This window comes from Schistocerca piceifrons, chromosome 2, assembly GCF_021461385.2.
Source record: "Schistocerca piceifrons isolate TAMUIC-IGC-003096 chromosome 2, iqSchPice1.1, whole genome shotgun sequence".
In the NCBI taxonomy this organism is placed as follows: Eukaryota; Metazoa; Arthropoda; class Insecta; order Orthoptera; family Acrididae; genus Schistocerca; species Schistocerca piceifrons.
This window is the reverse complement of record NC_060139.1, coordinates 1,025,691,997-1,025,710,158: the sequence shown is the minus strand read 5'-3', so window position 1 is coordinate 1,025,710,158 and position 18,162 is coordinate 1,025,691,997. Positions and strand designations below refer to the sequence as shown.

Here is an 18,162-nt window from a genome sequence, read left to right as displayed (position 1 = left end):
CCCTTGGTTTTCAAATTTATCCAAACGATTTGCCATTAGAACGAGGCGTATCGACAAGTTTGTATGCGGGCGATACCGCGTTTTAATAACTGGCCACAGTATCTCACAGATGATTTACGCATGCGGACACAACTAGATCTCCTCAAAACCTGGGCGCAGCAGAATAAAATTGCTATCAGTAGTGCTGTTTACCAAGAAGCGACCGCTACTGTATACGGAACTATCTATCTACGATGAACGGATTCCTTGTTCAGCGAAAACGACAACGCTTAAGATTGACACGGCATTAATGCCGTAATTCCTCAGCAAAGATCTTAGCCGCAAGACGAAATTATATAATGCGGCCGTACAACCTACCTTCCTCTACGGGAGTGTAGTATGGGAGGACGATGTTCGCTTCTAACACAAAACACCTGCGAACTATCCAAATCAATTGTCGCACGTGGAGTCTGGGCCTTCCATTGTGGGAAAGAACTAAAGAGATGCATCAACTGCTACACGAAAAATAGCTCTCGGGAAAAATACCAGACCATGCTACAGTCCTTTTTTCAGGGATGGACAATGTACGGCGTGTCGTCAGACAATTGGAAGATGTAGGTACCGAACAACCTTGCCTTGGTACGGTTATCGTGTCCGTTGACAACTGCGCTCCAATTAGTCGATGTACCAACGTAGAATTACGTTAGCCTGTCTGCTTTTCTACTTCCTACACAGAGAGTAGACAAGAGATACTGTACTTGTAATATACTTTATCTTCCACTACTGAAAACGATCCACTTGAGCGGTCACTCTCCTCTGAAAGTGAGAAATACAGCGAAAGTTTTTCTGGGACCTCAAACCCTAGAAGCATAGATCGCACAGAGCGATAAAACTCGAGTGCCCCCCCCCCCCCAAGTACCATCATTCACTGCGACTATAACGACCCAGCTTTGTTTTGAGACTGTCTAGCTCTTGCTGTTGGTTCGCCTTCAGTGGGCAGCTAACGGCGGTTCTTGCTCTGTTTGCGGCTTACGCTTTCGTATCGGGAACGGGCAAAGAAGACATAGATTCCGCTTCCGAACATTTGTTAGCACTTTACGAGCTCGTAATGTCGTGTACACCAAAGTTGTATGCTACAGCTCCACTGTGGAGTTAAAACTGCAGTAAACCAAAGGACTTGGGATCAGTTGTTTTTGTGTGCAAAATTCCTGTTTACACGACTATTTGGGTTTTGAAGTGCAGGAACTGGCCATGAAATATTTGCCGAAAAAAATAAGGGAATGAGACTGACGCAGCTTGAAATCTGCTTACACAGGGTGACAAAACTAACGCCGGCACGAAAAATATTTGCAAATTTGTCACGAAAAAAGTCACTCCAGTACACGAACTGGTGAAATGCTCTTAACAGAATCCGTTGGCGTAGATGCAGCGCAGTTGGCTATTTATCAGACTGTGGGATACTCGAAGCTTCTCTGCTTGAGTGACGGCAGCAACAGAATTTTCATTTTCTGCCGCGGCTCTTCCAATGTGTCGGCATTATCGTAGTATAGCGAATTTTTCAACTTGCCCCACAGTTAAAAATGCGTAACAGGAAGAGACATTAACTCACGGAACACGTCATGAAGAAGCAGTGCTTCTGTAACGCAAATAGCTACCGCGACCCGTGCTCCAGTCTCTGGACTCCTTATCAAGCGGGCATGAAAACGGACAGCGAACGAATTAGACGCGCTCTGCTAGATTGTAACGGACAATGAAACTTTGTGGAAATATTTATAATGACATGCGGAAGAGAAATAGTGAATGAACCATTGAAAGGAGCACATTTTAATTTCCACATCCGAGGGTAACATTTGTTATCTGCTTTCCATGTTTATGTTAGCATCCACGACAGCCTGGAAACGTACTAGAAATGCCATTTCACCTCGTCTCCTACCTTCCAAAATTCAAGATACGATAGATTCTGGCATATACCTTGAGACTTTTTTTGCGCTTGTCACCCTAGTCTTCAGTTATTTGCTGGATGTGTTCTAATCACTGTCTTCTTCTACAGCTCACCCTAGTATCACGGAACCTATTCCTTGATGTCTTAGCGAATGTCCCATTATCCTGTGACTTCTTCTTATCAGAGTTTCCCGTATATTCCTTTCCTCTCCTATTCTACGGAGAACCTCCTCATCCCTTACCTTATCAGTCCAACAAATTTTCAACAGTCTTCCGCATCACCACATCTCAAATTCTTCAATTCTCTGTTATTTTGGTTTTCCCACAGCCCACGTGTTACTACCATACAATACTGTCCTCCAAACATACATTATCAGACATTTCTTCCTCAAATTAAGATCTATGTTTGATGCTTCTAGACCTCTTGACCAGGAATGCCCTCTTTGCCACTTCACGCCTGCCTTTCACGTCCTGTTTGCTCCGTCCGCCATAGTTTGTTTTGCTGCAGAAGACTTCTTTAACTTCGTCTACTTAGTGATTCCCAATTCTGACGCTAAGTTCCTCGCTGTTCTCATTTCTGCTACTTCTCATTACTTTCGTCTTTCTTCAATTTACTCTCAGTCCAAATTCTGTACTCATTAGACTGTTCACTCCACTCAATTCTGTAATTCTTCCCCACTTCACTGAGGGTAGCAATGCCATCAGCGACTTTTATTTTAGTTCCATTCTTGAACCTTGAATCTTGGGATATAGACGATCTTCTTCTTTCGCTCATAAAGCGAAAGAAATCGGACGGAAAATCGCTAGCATTGGTAAGATGTACACCTGCGATGCAGTACACTGTGGCTTGCGAAGGGTGTACGAGTGTTTGGACGCAGATCTCTTGCCGAGGTTGAATGTACAATATGAGCTGTTACAGCGTCTTGCAGACAGCATTGATGCATTCTTTCATCTTCTGTCACTTGAGTCACAGTGGATTAAACTTTTGGCCCGCTTTTGTTTCGGCCACTACGTACTTACCTCAACTCTATGTGATCTTATAACGAACTCCTGAGTTGTTCCTAGAGGAACACGTTCAGCGGGTTTCAATAGAACACCTTCCAGAGAGCGCGCGACCGAACTTGCATGGCTTTAAAATAGTATCGTTGAAATTCTCAGTTGGTCCCTTCATTTACATTATCGTTCTGGTATTCAGTCCGAAGACTGCTTTAATGTAGTTCTCCACGTTATTCTGGCCTCGGTAAACCTCTTCATCTCCGAATAACTACTGCAATTTAAATCCATTTTAAACCGTTTACTGTCATCATCCCTTATTAATTGCTTTTTTTTTCAGAAATAGTTTTCATGCTATTGCCAGTCTCCATTTTGTATCTCCTCTACTTCGCCTATCATCTGTTATTTTGGTGCCCAAGTAGCAAAACTCATCACCCACTTTTAAAGTCTCATTTCCTAACCTAATACTCTCATCATCATCTGATTTAATCTGACGACAGTGCTTCACCCTCGTTTCGCTTTCGTTGATATTCTTGTTATGACCTCTTTTCAAGCCACTATCCATTTTCTCGCTTGCTCTTTCAAGTCCCTTGCTGTCTCTGACGTAATTATAATGTAGGCAGCCAATTTCAAAGTTTTATTTCTTCTCACTGAACATTTATTCAGTTTCCAAATTTGTTCCTGATTGACTTTGCTGCTTGATCAGTGTAGACATTCAATAACATCATGAATATATTACCCTGTCACTTTCCCTTCTCAAACATTGTTTCCTTTTCATGTCCTTCGACTAGTGTAGTCGCAATTTGGTTTCTGCACAAGTGTGTACAATCTTTCGCCCCACCTCCTCACCCTGTATTTTGTTCCTGCTTCCTTCAGAATTTCAAAGGGAGTATTCAGCTGACATTGTCAAAATGTTTTCCTAGATCTAAAAATACTGTAAATGTATGTTTGCCTTTCTTCACCCGGTCTTCCAAGGCAGTGTCGGCCAAGGTATGCTAAACCATGCATGCGCAACGCGCTGCCCATGTACGGTCCGAGGCTCAGCCTGTCTCGGCATTACTCGGTACGTCTCGGCTTTGTTCGTTCCTTCTCGATACAGCATTTCATTTAGCAGTGCGGTGCGACACTTCCTTCCAGGCGTTTGGTGTGGCTTGTTTTGATCTGCAGGACTTCCTTCATCTCGGCAGAATCGTGATGTAAGCGCTATTGATGTTCCGCTATCTGCTCACAGTATAAAGGAAGTTGATAGGTGCAGCGACTGTTCGCACAGAAAGAAGCAGTGTAGCGATCTATTGTCGTAATATTTTAAAAATGAATGGGAAGCACAGAGGAGAAGAACGAGAATTTTCAATATCTACTCTCTAAGACAAAAAAATAATAATAAAAAATAAAAGCACACCACGAAGAAATTATCCGATTGCCGGAAACATTACAATTTCACAAAAATTACACGAGTTATTCAAGTGAAAAAGCTTCAGAAATTGAGCAAGTCCACCTCTGGGCCTTATGCAAGCAGTTATTGGGCCTGACATTGATTAATAGAGTTGTTTAATGTCCTCCTGAGGAATATCGTGCCTAATTCTGTCCATTTGGCGCGTTAGATCTTCAGAAAACCAAGCTGCTTGAAGAGCCCGACGGAATCTTTATTGACTTGCTCAATTTGTGAAGGTCTTTCTCTTGAGTACATCATACAATTTTTCTGAAATTGTAATCATTTGTTTGTCAGTGTATGTACATTACATCTAACGTCTTCTGTCTCATTCGGATTTCTTCGTGGTGCGTCGTTTCTTTCCGTCTTACAGTGTATTATGTAATCGCATAATCGAGGAGTACCGCAAGTTTCCTAAAAGATTTAGCTGGTGACGGAAGAGCTAGAAATTATAATCATGAACAGACGATTTGTACGGTATTCATAGTTCCGTACATTAAGAATGAATGGTGTTCATGGTCACAAACTGTTCCTTCCACAATGCCATTTTGTTTTTAAATGCATCCACTTCGCCACCAAATTAGAAATACGTTGCTTCTCACCTTGCAATGTCTTACTGACGGCAGTCTGTAGACAACTCTCTTTAAAACTCAATCTGGGTCTTATAATTTTGCTTCTTCTTTTCCATTTTCCTTTAGAAATTCAACAGTAGTGGTCATTCAAGCGAAAACTCGTTCCGGGGCGTTAAAGAAAATGCGAAGTTTGTTTTGTTTGTGAACTGTGTTGTTGAGAAATGTGAAACAAAGCCGCGTGCCACATGCAGTTCATCCTCCCCCCCTCCCCTTTCCCCCTCTTCCGGCTCGGACAGCATGGCGTGGTAGAAGGGGAAGTGTGCTCTCGGGCGAGAGAGATCTGGCGCGCTTGCAAAAGAACTGCACGTGAGCCGATTTCCTGTCCGTGCCTGTTCCAATGGTCAGCACTGCCTGGCGTGTTCCTGCATTTTCTAGAACCCAAACTCATGCTGGCCAAATTACACCTCCCCATCATGTTCTGTGGCAGAAAAGACGTCTCTGCATATTAACATGAAAGTGATAATTATAAACTACTGTAATGACACGCTTGCGTCGCTTTCCCGTCGGCTGTGCTCTTTTAACCCTAGAGTAACGCGGCTCCGCCTGTTGCAGGTGACTCAGCCGGCCCGCGGGGACATCCACTACCTGGCGCAGCTGCTGGGCCCGTCCCACCGCGACCAGCAGATCCCTCTTTTCCACCGGGTGGCAGTCTAAACCCAGGTGGGTTCGGCACCAAACACAACTTACAGCTAGTACTGCTAATATCACTGTCTAACAATTCCTTCTTTACGTACGAGAGTTTGTCATAAAGTTTTAATGAAGACTTTGGAAAAGATCAGGCTCTGACTGTAATACTTGGTGGTGTCGGTGCTCCTCTGTATATTTTTCCCAACGGTGGGCAGCTTGGCAGAGAATTTGGTTGCAGAAGACTATATCTTGGCTTTCCAGGAAACAAACCACATCGGAAATCGCCTCGTCGCCAATCTGGATGTTTTCTTCATTCAAGTAAAGAAGACGACGTCGTTGGGTGCCATAGCAGTAGAATACAGGTGTGAGGCGTCTGATAGCCCAAAACAGCGGCACGTCTTGGGCAGAAAGAGCTGAGGCGATATCTTGGAGCAGAATCACCGACTTGGACAGTTTCCCACTACGCTTCATCTTGAAAGCCACCTGGAACCCTTTCCAGAGGTTTCGATACTATACGGCTGTGACAGTTTGCCCCTTACAACCATAACTGGCAGCGTCACACTATAGTAATCCCCAAAAAACACTGAGCCTCACCGTGCCTATTTATAGTTGTGTCTTCGCCTTTTTCGCCAGAGGTGACTCCACATGTTTCCACTGACTGCCTTGCTCCTTTGTCTCGATGTCATAGTTGTTAGAAGATTACATTGATGGACAACAAATCGCAACACCAAAAAATTATTAATGTAGAGTAACGAAATTTCGGGACTGCATTTGTCTAGGTAACATATTTAAGTGGCTAACATTGCAGGAGCAGAGGTTAAAGTAAGTGCGAGGTAAGCCATTGCAAATGCAAAATGCTGGTACATTAATAACCGGTGTAACCACCAGAATGTTGAATGTAAGGATGCAAATGTGCATGCATTGTGTTGTACATGCGCTGGATGTCAGTTTGTGGGATGGAATTCCACGCCTGTTGCACTCGATCAGTCGACGGAGGGACAGTTAATGCTGTTTGTGGGTGACGCTGGAGATGTTTTCCGATGATAACTCGTAAGTGCTTCATTGGAGACAGAACTGGTGGTCAAGAAGGCCAAGGCAACATGTCCACACTCCGTAGTGAATGTTGGGTTATAGTCCGCACCCGTTGGCTGACTGGTCAGCGTGGCGGAATGCCACGCCAAGGGGCCCGGGTTCGATTCCCTGGTGGGGCAGGAGATTTTCTCCGCTTAGGGACTTGGGTGTTGTGTTGTCGTCATCATCATTTCATCCCCCATCTCCGACGCGCAAGTCGCCCAATGTGGCGTCGAATGCAATAAGCACTTGCCCTCGGCGGCCGAACTTTCCCGAATGGGGGACTCCCGGCCCACAATGCCGTACGCTCATTTCCACTTTGGGTTATAACATCGGTACTTGAGCGAGCGTTATCCTGTTGCAAAACGTCCCCTGGAATGCTGCTGTTCATGAATGGCAGCACAACAGGTTGAATCATCAGACTGACGTACAATTATGCAGTCAGGATGTGTGTCATACGAAGTCGCACCCCAGACCATAACTCCAGGTGTAGGTTCAGCGCAGCACGCAGATAGATTGGATGCAGGCCCTCAGCTAGGCATCTTCTAGCCAACACACAACACACGCCCATCATTGGTACCTAGGCAGAACCGGCTTTCATTATAAAACACAACCAACTTCCACCCTCCCATCCAGTGATCATTCGCTTAACGCCACTAAAGTCGCCAATGGTTGTCGTTTGTGGTCAGTGGAATGCACGCTACAGGGCTTCTGGCTCGGAGGCGTCCTTGAAGTAACTGATTTGTAACAGTCCGTTGTTCCACTGTGGTGCCAACAGCAGCTGTAGATGCAGTATGCATCAGAGCCGTACGCTGAACACGATGATCTTCCGTCTCGGTCATGCCACGTGGTCGTCCAGAGCCCGATCTTCTTACGACTGTACATACTCGTGACCATTACTGACAGCAATAATGTGCGGTGGCTACTTTCCTGCTAAAGCTTTCTGCAATACAGCAGAAGGAACATCCTGCTTCTCCCCTTACACGACCTCGTTCAAATTCAGTGAGGTGTTGATAATGGTGTCTTTGCCGCCTTAAATACGTTCTTGACTAACATCAACACATCACGTACAATCTCAGAGGTAAATAACGCTCACGGCCGTTACAGCGTGTATTTAAAGCAAACCTGATCTGCATCACCATAGTGGCGGTACTAGCGCCATTCTTATGCGTCTGACGCAAAATTTGAGTAGGTATCATCTTTCTGATGTAGTAACACGCCTACCAACTTTAGTTTACGTCACACAAATCTTTATTGGTGTTGTGATTTTTTTTCCGTCACTGTACTTTCATCTGGCCGTAGCTGTGGGTTCTTTGATTGCTTCCGGAGAATGCTCATCTAACTAGAACACATGAAATATTAGTCCACTTTATTACATAACTTTGACACACTTCTTTGCCACAGGAGTACTGTACAATTCACAACTGTAATGGACTAGCAAAGCATTCCTTGATGCGCTAATTAACAAAAAGCTCCCTTCCAGTGTGAAACGCAATCTTCATTAAAGTACAGGTTCATCAGAAATTGTAACAGCTCGTAGTTCCTACACTACGATGTTGACTCCATGAGATGAGGTCACGAAGTGGACTCAACTCTTGGATGCTCGACACTATACTGACCTCATTTAAGGGTGCTGCTTCCCTGAGAGGGAGGCGTGGTTTTTTGGAGTGCCTTCCATTGGTTGTTGCGGTTTGCAGCGAGCTCTCGCGAATGTCTGTGGTGTCGATTCAAGTTTTCGACTTTGGTGTAGCACCACGATCTCTGGACGATACCAGAACAGTGATACACCCAACACTCGGCCATGGTAATGAGGCAGCTAAAGAAGTCATCTAAATTCGGCAGATGCATGGATTATTGCAGAAAACGGCTGTTTTTTACTGCTCCTCTGCCGGCGTGCTTCGGAACTGTGGGGTGGTGATTTCAATGTGTACCAGGGGTGCAGACATGCAGCTGCAAAGAAACAAATAATTAATTACGTAATTTGATTCTTTTTAGAGGTGACAAATATAACTTATGTGTACTCCTTATAAATTCGGCAGATGCATGGATTATTGCAGAAAACGGCTGTTTTTTAAAGACGTCGGCCGTGCGATGTGGCCTGGCACCATCTTGCATAAACCACGAGGTGTTCGCAGTGTCGTCTAAGGCAGTTTGTACCGCCACAAATTCACGAAGAATGTCCAGATAGTGTGATGCAGTAATCGTTTCGGATCTGAAAAATGGGCCAATGATTCCTTTGGAAGAAATGGCGGCCCAGACCAGTACTTTTTGAGGATGCAGGGACGATGGGAGTGCAACATGGGGCTTTTCGGTTCCCCATATGCGCCAGTTCTGTTTATTGACGAAGCCGTCCAGGTAAAAATAAGCTTCGTCAGTAAACCAAATGCTGCCCACATGCATATCGCCGTCATCAATCCTGTGCACTATATCGTTAGCGAATGTCTCTCGTGCAGCAATGGTAGCGGCGCTGAGGGGTTGCCGCGTTTGAATTTTGTATGGATAGATGTGTAAACTCTGGCGCATGAGACGACACGTGGACGTTGGCTTCATTTGGACCGCAGCTGCAACACGGCGAACGGAAACCCGAGGCCGCTGTTGGATCACCTGCTGCACTAGCTGCGCGTTGCCCTCTGTGGTTGCCATACGTGGTCGCCCTACCTTTCCAGCACGTTCATCCGTCACGTTCCCAGTCCGTTGAAATTTTTCAAACAGATCCTTTATTGTATCGCTTTTCGGTCCTTTGGTTACATTAAACCTCCGTTGAAAACTTCGTCTTGTTGCAACAACACTGTGTTCTAGGCGGTGGAATTCCAACACCAGAAAAATCCTCTGTTCTAAGGAATAAACCATGTTGTCTACAGCACACTTGCACGTTGTGAACAGCACACGCTTACAGCAGAAAGACGACGTACAGAATGGCGCACCCACAGACTGCGTTGTCCTCTATATCTTTCACATCACTTGCAGCGCCATCTGTTGTTGAAAATTGTAACTACTGTAATTTCGAAAGTTTGTCCGCCTGAAAATGTACTGTTGTCCCAAGCATATTGCAACAAACTGTGTATTTCTACCGCTGCTCGTTTATTTTTTATTGCCGTTTCAAATATACCGGTCATTTTTGAAACACCCTGTACAACGAGAGTATCCAGTAGGACGATGTGGGGAAATTTGGCGTTGGTGGGCTACGGCAGCAGGCGACCGACGCGAATGCTTTTGCTATCAGTAGTACATCGCCTGCAGCACCTCTCCTGGGCCCGTGATGATATCGATAGTACCCTAGACGACTGGAAACCGTGGCCTGGTCAGGTAAGTCCCGATTTCAGTTGGTAAGACCGGATGGTAGGGTTCGCGTGTGGCCCTGACCCTACGAAGCCATGGACCCAGATTGTCAACAAGGCACTGTGCAAGCTGCTAGTGGCTGCATGTTGATGTTGGCTGTGTTTAAATGCAATGGACTGGGTCCTCTGGACCAGCTGCAACTTCATTTGCAGCCATTCTTAGACTTCACGCTCCCAAACAACGATGTCACGTCACCGTGCCACAGTTCGCAGTTCGTTTGAAGAACGTTCTGGACAGTTCGAGCGAGTGACTTAGTCACCGGCCGACACGAATCTCATCCAAAATTTATGGGGCATAATCGAGAGGACAGTTCGTACACAAAATCCTGTACCGCCAACACTTCCGCAATTATGGCCTCCTATAGCGGCAGCATGACTCAATATTTGTGCAGGGCACTTCGAACGACTTGTTGAGTCGATACTGTTGTGTCGGCAGAAGAGCCAACACCGTGTTACTAGTGGAGGCCGAAATGCACGCGTTTTAGCTCACGCAGGCTGGCGTGAGGAGGGAAGAACTATACTGACGTGAGGTCTGGAACACGACAAGGAATTAGAATTCAGAAAGCGGACGTAATTAGTTTGATGCTTAACTTTAATCCATTAATAATGAACGTCGCTCTTGACGGTACATGATTCACAATATTATCAGTTCAGAATACATTCTTGAAGAATATGGCGCCTTGCTAGGTCGTAGCAAATGACGTAGCTGAAGGCTATGCTAAACTGTCGTCGCTGCAAATGAGAGCGTATGTAGTCAGTGAACCATCGCTAGTAAAGTGGGCTGTACAACTGGGTCGAGTGCTAGGGAGTCTCTCTAGACTAGACCTGTCGTGCGGCGGCGCTCGGTCTGCGATCACTGATAGTGGCGACACGTGAGTCCGACGTATACTAACGGACCGCGGCCGATTTAAAGGCTTACCACCTAGCAAGTGTGGTGTCTGGCGGTGACACAACAGATACCACGTCGATTTGCTGCACTACACCGGGCAAAAAGAGGTCCGACACTATATTAGGAAATATCACATGACTTTTGTCACGTCGCTATATAGGATATTTTGCACAACTAGCGTGAAGTCATACAAAAGATTAGTCATTATTAGCGCTGTACACTTTAACGGAAGCATTTCAGTAGGATTCAAGCTGAAGGTCTTACAACAGAGGATCAAGGTTAGCTTACTTCTAGCGTCACGTGGTTTTTGAGAGCGCCATCACTGATGTGTTTTTGTTGCCTGTTACAAAAATGGAGCCGGCTGCTGTGGTCGAGCGGTTCTAGGTGCTTCAGTCCGGAACCACGCTGCTGCTACGGCCGCAGGTTCGAATCCTGCCTCGGGCATGTATGTGAGTGATGTCCTTAGGTTAGTTAGGTTTAACTAGTTCTAAGTCTAGCGGACTTATGACCTCCGATGTTAAGTCCCATAGTGCTTAGAGCCATTTGAACCATTTTTGAAACTACGAAAATCCAATTAGAAAATGGCAAGAATCCATTTTTGGTATGAAATGTACCGTTTTTGTTCAGTAATTCCCATAATATCCCTATTCGCGCTGCTCGCCCCCCCCCCCCCCCCCCCCCCGAGGTTCGAGTCCTCCCTCTTCGGGCATGGGCATTGGGTGTGTGTGTGTTGTCCTTAGGGACCGATGACCTCTGCAGTTTGGTCCCATTGGATCTCCTCATAAATTTCCAAAAAATTTTCCTACTTTAGTTCCCATACAGACCGGGGAGATAGCATTTTACTAATAACAGTACACACAGGGACCTACATGTAATCACTCTTTCCTATTCCTCCCACGAATGCGATGAGAATAAACTCCAATATGGAGTACAAAAGAAGTTTGTTTGGGAAGCAATTTATAGCGATTCACAGGATGCAGAGCAGATAGATGTGAGACGCTTTCTTCGTCAAATATTGTCTCTCAAGTGCGTCTTGTGTAAGTGATTACCTTGTACATATTATAGTGCCTGCAAGAGCGCTGATAGGGCGCAACTTGAGGCTTGTGTGATAGCCTAGTCCTCTCGAATAGCACCAAGTGGGGCCGCCGACTTTAACGTACCCATCAGACTGGCGTATCGCGATCGGCAGGGTCCTAAAAGCTCGAATTACGCGACTAGCGAATGGGTGAACCTCACAGCTGGGTGCTGAAACGTGGCTTGTAAACTGGCCGATTGGCACGTGCGCTATGAAGCGTTTATAGCCACACCCCATAATGATCTGCGTCCAGGGCTATACAGCTTAGATAGTTCAATTAATTCCGACACTCCACGTGAAACAGAAACGTGATTTGAATTTTTTTCGCTCTGTACCCTTTGACTACTCACGTTAGTGTGTAGAATGTATGAGACTGGCGATATACCATCTGACTTTCGGCTAAACAACATCCACACAGTTCTGATGATTTCAAGAGCCGACAAATGCGAGAATTATCGCACAGCCATCTTAACATCTCATTTACCCAAACTGTTGGCAAGAATAATGCAGAGAAGAATGGAAAAGACAACTGAGGATGTGTTAGATGATCACTTTGGCTTGAGGGAAAGTAAAGGCACCAGAGAGGCAGTTGCTGTCGACAATGCAAACAAGATTGATCAAAAATGATGACCCGATCACAGGATTTGTCGACTTGCAAAAAGCGTTCGACAATGTAAAATGGTGCAAAATGTTCGAATTTCTGAGGAAAATAAGGGCAGGCTATAGGGAAAGACGAGTGTTATACAATATGTACAAAAACCAAGAGTAAACAATAAGCGTGGAAGTCCGAGGACTCCACAACAGAAAAGAGGTGTAATTAAAAGTCTAGTGTACAGACCTAAAAGGATTTGTGCACAGGATTCGAACCTGCGACCGTAGCAGCAGCGCGGTTCCGGACTGAAGCGCCTAGAACCGCTCGCCCACAGTGGCGGGCTTTCGCACTTTGTACCAGCTGACAAACCAGGAATTGCCCGGGTAATCAGTTTGATAATTTTCTATTAGAAACGGAAACTAGAAACGAACTTTGTTTGTGGTGCAATATCGAAAAAATTTCATTTCCGTTTATTGGTGAAAAAACCTTTGAAATTGTGAAGCATATGTACAAAGAAATATACGTAATGTACAGATGTGTAAGTACAGTATCCCGGACAGTTCCTGTATGCTGCCCACAACTGCATCGCTTGTCTACAACGCGATGTTGCAAACGTCTCCATGGCAACCCCCGTACATTCTCGATTGTTTTCACCTACAGCCATTTGCGCTTTGCAGTTTGAAAGTTGTCAAAAGCGATGCCATATGTCAGGGACTTCCTTAAGTTAACCCGACAGAAGTAATTAATGTCTTCTACATCTACATATCTACATATATGCTCCGGTAGCCACCAAGCGGTGTGTGGCGGAGGCCACCCACTTCAAACATTCTATGAGATTTGTAACGCTTTCGCGATGGCTAAATGTACCAGTCACGAATCTTTCCGCTCTTCTTTGGACGTTCTCAATCTCTTGAACCAGACCCAACTGGTAAGGGCCCCATACAGACGAACAACACTCTAAGATGAACTAACGTATCGTAAGCAATTTCCTTTGTTGAAGGACTGCATCGCTTCAGGATTCTACCAATACACCGCAATCTAGAGTTCACCTTACCCGTTACTTGTGTAATCTGATTGTTCCATTTGAGATCACTTCAAATAGTCACACCCAGATACTTGCGGATGTTACCACTTCCAAAGACTGGGCATTTATTTTGTACTCATACATTAATGGGGATTTTCGCTTTGTTATACGCATTAGGTCACACTTACTAATATTGAGAGATAACTGCCAGTCATTACACCACGCATTTATTTTCTGCAAATCCTCGTTGATTTGCTCACAACTTTCGTGTGATACTACTTTCCTGTAGACTACAGCATCATCGGCAAACAGTCAAATGCCGCTGTCAATACCATCAACCAGATCGTTTATGTAAATCATGAAAATGAGCGGACCTATTACGCTGCCCTGGGGCACACCTGAAGTTACGTTTGCTTCTTCTGAAGTCTCCCCATTCAGGACGACATACTGCTCTCTCTGTCTGTTAGAAAACTTTCTACCCAACCGCATATATCATCGGATAGACCGTAACTGAGTCGAACGCATTTCGAAAGTCGAGGAATATGGCATCAACCTGGGAGCCGGTATCTAGAGCCTGTTGTATATCATGTATAAAGAGGGCCAGCTGTGTCTCGCATGACCGCTGTTTCCTAAAACCGTGCTGGTTTCTGCAGATGAGCTTCTCAGAGTCTAGGAAGGTCATTATGTCTGAACACAAAATATGCTTCTTCGTAGTAAAGAACAAAAAACATTTTCCAAATAGGCCTTGAAGGTCCAACAATATCGACAGGCTGCCGTGTCATCCTCAGCCCTTAGGCATCACTGAATGCAGATATGGAGGGGCACGTGGTCAGCACACCGCTCTCCCGGCTGTACGTCAGTTTCGGAGACCGGTGCCACTTCTTCCCAGTCAAGTGGCTCCTCAGTTGGCCTCACGGGGGCTGAGGGCACCCCGCTTGCCAACAGCACTCGGCAGACCCGGACGGTGACCCATGCGAGTGCTAGTCGAGCCCAACAGTGATTAACTTCGGTGATGTGACGGGAACCGATGTTACCACTGTGGCAAGGCCAATGGCGTAGTAAATAATAAATATACTCATATACACTCCTGGAAATTGAAATAAGAACACCGTGAATTCATTGTCCCAGGAAGGGGAAACTTTATTGACACATTCCTGGGGTCAGATACATCACATGATCACACTGACAGAACCACAGGCACATAGACACAGGCAACAGAGCATGCACAATGTCGGCACTAGTACAGTGTATATCCACCTTTCGCAGCAATGCAGGCTGCTATTCTCCCATGGAGACGATCGTAGAGATGCTGGATGTAGTCCTGTGGAACGGCTTGCCATGCCATTTCCGTCTGGCGCCTCAGTTGGACCAGCGTTCGTGCTGGACGTGCAGACCGCGTGAGACGACGCTTCATCCAGTCCCAAACATGCTCAATGGGGGACAGATCCGGAGATCTTGCTGGCCAGGGTAGTTGACTTACACCTTCTAGAGCACGTTGGGTGACACGGGATACATGCGGACGTGCATTGTCCTGTTGGAACAGCAAGTTCCCTTGCCGGTCTAGGAATGGTAGAACGATGGGTTCGATGACGGTTTGGATGTACCGTGCACTATTCAGTGTCCCCTCGACGATCACCAGTGGTGTACGGCCAGTGTAGGAGATCGCTTCCCACACCATGATGCCGGGTGTTGGCCCTGTGTGCCTCGGTCGTATGCAGTCCTGATTGTGGCGCTCACCTGCACGGCGCCAAACACGCATACGACCATCATTGGCACCAAGGCAGAAGCGACTCTCATCGCTGAAGACGACACGTCTCCATTCGTCCCTCCATTCACGCCTGTCGCGACACCATTGGAGGCGGGCTGCACGATGTTGGGGCGTGAGCGGAAGACGTCCTAACGGTGTGCGGGACCGTAGCCCAGCTTCATGGAGACGGTTGCGAATGGTCCTCGCCGATACCCCAGGAGCAACAGTGTCCCTAATTTGCTGGGAAGTGGCGGTGCGGTCCCCTACGGCACTGCGTAGGATCCTACGGTCTTGGCGTGCATCCGTGCGTCGCTGCGGTCCGGTCCCAGGTCGACGGGCACGTGCACCTTCCGCCGACCACTGGCGACAACATCGATGTACTGTGGAGACCTCACGCCCCACGTGTTGAGCAATTCGGCGGTACGTCCACCCGGCCTCCCGCATGCCCACTATACGCCCTCGCTCAAAGTCCGTCAACTGCACATACGGTTCACGTCCACGCTGTCGCGGCATGCTACCAGTGAAGACTGCAATGGAGCTCCGTATGCCACAGCAAACTGGCTGACACTGACGGCGGCGGTGCACAAATGCTGCGCAGCTAGCGCCATTCGACGGCCAACACCGCGGTTCCTGGTGTGTCCGCTGTGCCGTGCGTGTGATCATTGCTTGTACAGCCCTCTCGCAGTGTCCGGAGCAAGTATGGTGGGTCTGACACACCGGTGTCAATGTGTTCTTTTTTCCATTTCCAGGAGTGTATGATGTGGTATTTTTTTCATGCATCTGAATATTTATGACATCATATCTCCTGAGATATGTGAGGTATCGTGATGAAATTTTGTAGGTGCATTTAGTGGCATATGTGGATACTGTCTGCGAGATTGATTGCAAATAGAATTAGAAACACAGAAGTAATAAACTTAAACGTCGTGCATGATGTGGCAGTTTTTCACACACGTCATTGCTTGTGATGTCTGATCTTCTGAACTATAATATGTATGTGGTTCTTACCTCCACGTCAACTGTTGCCTGACAGTAAGGGGTATGTATATCGAGGTTTGGTTGTAATCGGTGCAATGATTTAGGAGGAGATGTTTCTGGGACGGTTTCGGCTCAAAAAGGCGGAACTTGTGGGACATCGTGGAGTATTCCCTACAGTTTCATGATGTTCTGATAGGTGATGGCGCTAAGCATAGCCCTCAAAATGGCGTCTGTTACACTGAGGTGCTTTCCAAGCAAAGAGCTGTTACTGAGCATCGCAGATATTCAGAGGCGTTTGCAGAATGTCTACAGAGAACTGGCAGTGAACAAAAGCACGGTGAGTCGTTGGTCGAGGCGTTTTTGGCGTTAATGGGCTATATCAGCAGACGACCAACGTGACTGCTTTTGCTTATAGCACGACATCGCCTACAGCGCCTCTCCTGCGCCCTAGACGACTGGAAAACCGTGGCCTGTTCCGGTGAGTGCAGATTTCAGTTGGTAAGAGCTGAAGGTAGGGCAGGCCACATGAAGCAGTGGAGCCAGGTTGTCAACGAGGCACTGTGTGAGCTGACGGGGGTTCCATAATGGTGTGCACTGTGTTCACATGGAATGAACCGATCGTTAACTGGAAATGGTCGTGTTCGGCTGCTTGGATACCATTTGCAGCCGTTCATCGACTTCATATTCCCAAACAGTAATGGAGTTATTGTGGATGACAATGCCCCATGTTGCTGAGCCACAGTTGTTTGCGATTGCTTTGAAGAACATTCTGGGCAATTCGAGCATATGATATGGCCACCCAGTTCGCCCGACAAGAATCCCATCGAACATTTATGGGACGTGATCGAGAGGTCAGCTGTAGGGCCTGCTGCCCAGCAGGGCGTGGAAGCCAGCGATCGCGCTGGTGAAGTGGGCAGATCGAATGCCGAGTCAACATATGCCCATACATAGTGATGCCGCGAGCATCTGGCAGCCAGCATCTGGTGTATATGAAGGGCGTACCGGCAGCCCATTGACAGTCATACCACTTGGCAATGGCCAGCACCTACATGGATACTCTGCAAATCACATTTAAGTGCCTGACATAGGGTTCATCGAACCACTTTCACAATTTTCTATTATTCCAATCTCGTATAGGGCACGGAAAGAATGAACACCGATATCTTAAATAAATCTACATCTACATCTACATCCATACTCCGCAAGCCACCTGATGCTGTGTGGCGGAGGGTACCTTGAGTGCCTCTATCGGTTCTCCCTTCTATTCCAGTCTCGTATACACTCCTGGAAATGGAAAAAAGAACACATTGACACCGGTGTGTCAGACCCACCATACTTGCTCCGGACACTGCGAGAGGGCTGTACAAGCAATGATCACACGCACGGCACAGCGGACACACCAGGAACCGCGGTGTTGGCCGTCGAATGGCGCTAGCTGCGCAGCATTTGTGCACCGCCGCCGTCAGTGTCAGCCAGTTTGCTGTGGCATACGGAGCTCCATCGCAGTCTTTAACACTGGTAGCATGCCGCGACAGCATGGACGTGAACCGTATGTGCAGTTGACGGACTTTGAGCGAGGGCGTATAGTGGGCATGCGGGAGGCCGGGTGGACGTACCGCCGAATTGCTCAACACGTGGGGCGTGAGGTCTCCACAGTACATCGATGTTGTCGCCAGTGGTCGGCGGAAGGTGCACGTGCCCGTCGACCTGGGACCGGACCGCAGCGACGCACGGATGCACGCCAAGACCGTAGGATCCTACGCAGTGCCGTAGGGGACCGCACCGCCACTTCCCAGCAAATTAGGGACACTGTTGCTCCTGGGGTATCGGCGAGGACCATTCGCAAC

At 47.0% G+C, this 18,162-nt stretch overlaps 1 protein-coding gene across 2 annotated transcripts in view; it reads left to right on the top strand.

Annotated features, from left to right (window-relative positions):
* LOC124777312 overlaps nt 1-18,162 on the top strand; it is a 259,203-nt gene that overhangs the window by 229,898 nt on the left and 11,143 nt on the right. For both annotated transcript variants that reach the window (XM_047252668.1, XM_047252666.1), the window contains exon 8: nt 5,527-5,634. In XM_047252668.1, coding sequence (XP_047108624.1) covers nt 5,527-5,628 — 102 coding nt within the window. In that variant the 3' untranslated portion in view covers nt 5,629-5,634. The remainder of the gene's footprint in view (nt 1-5,526; nt 5,635-18,162) is intronic.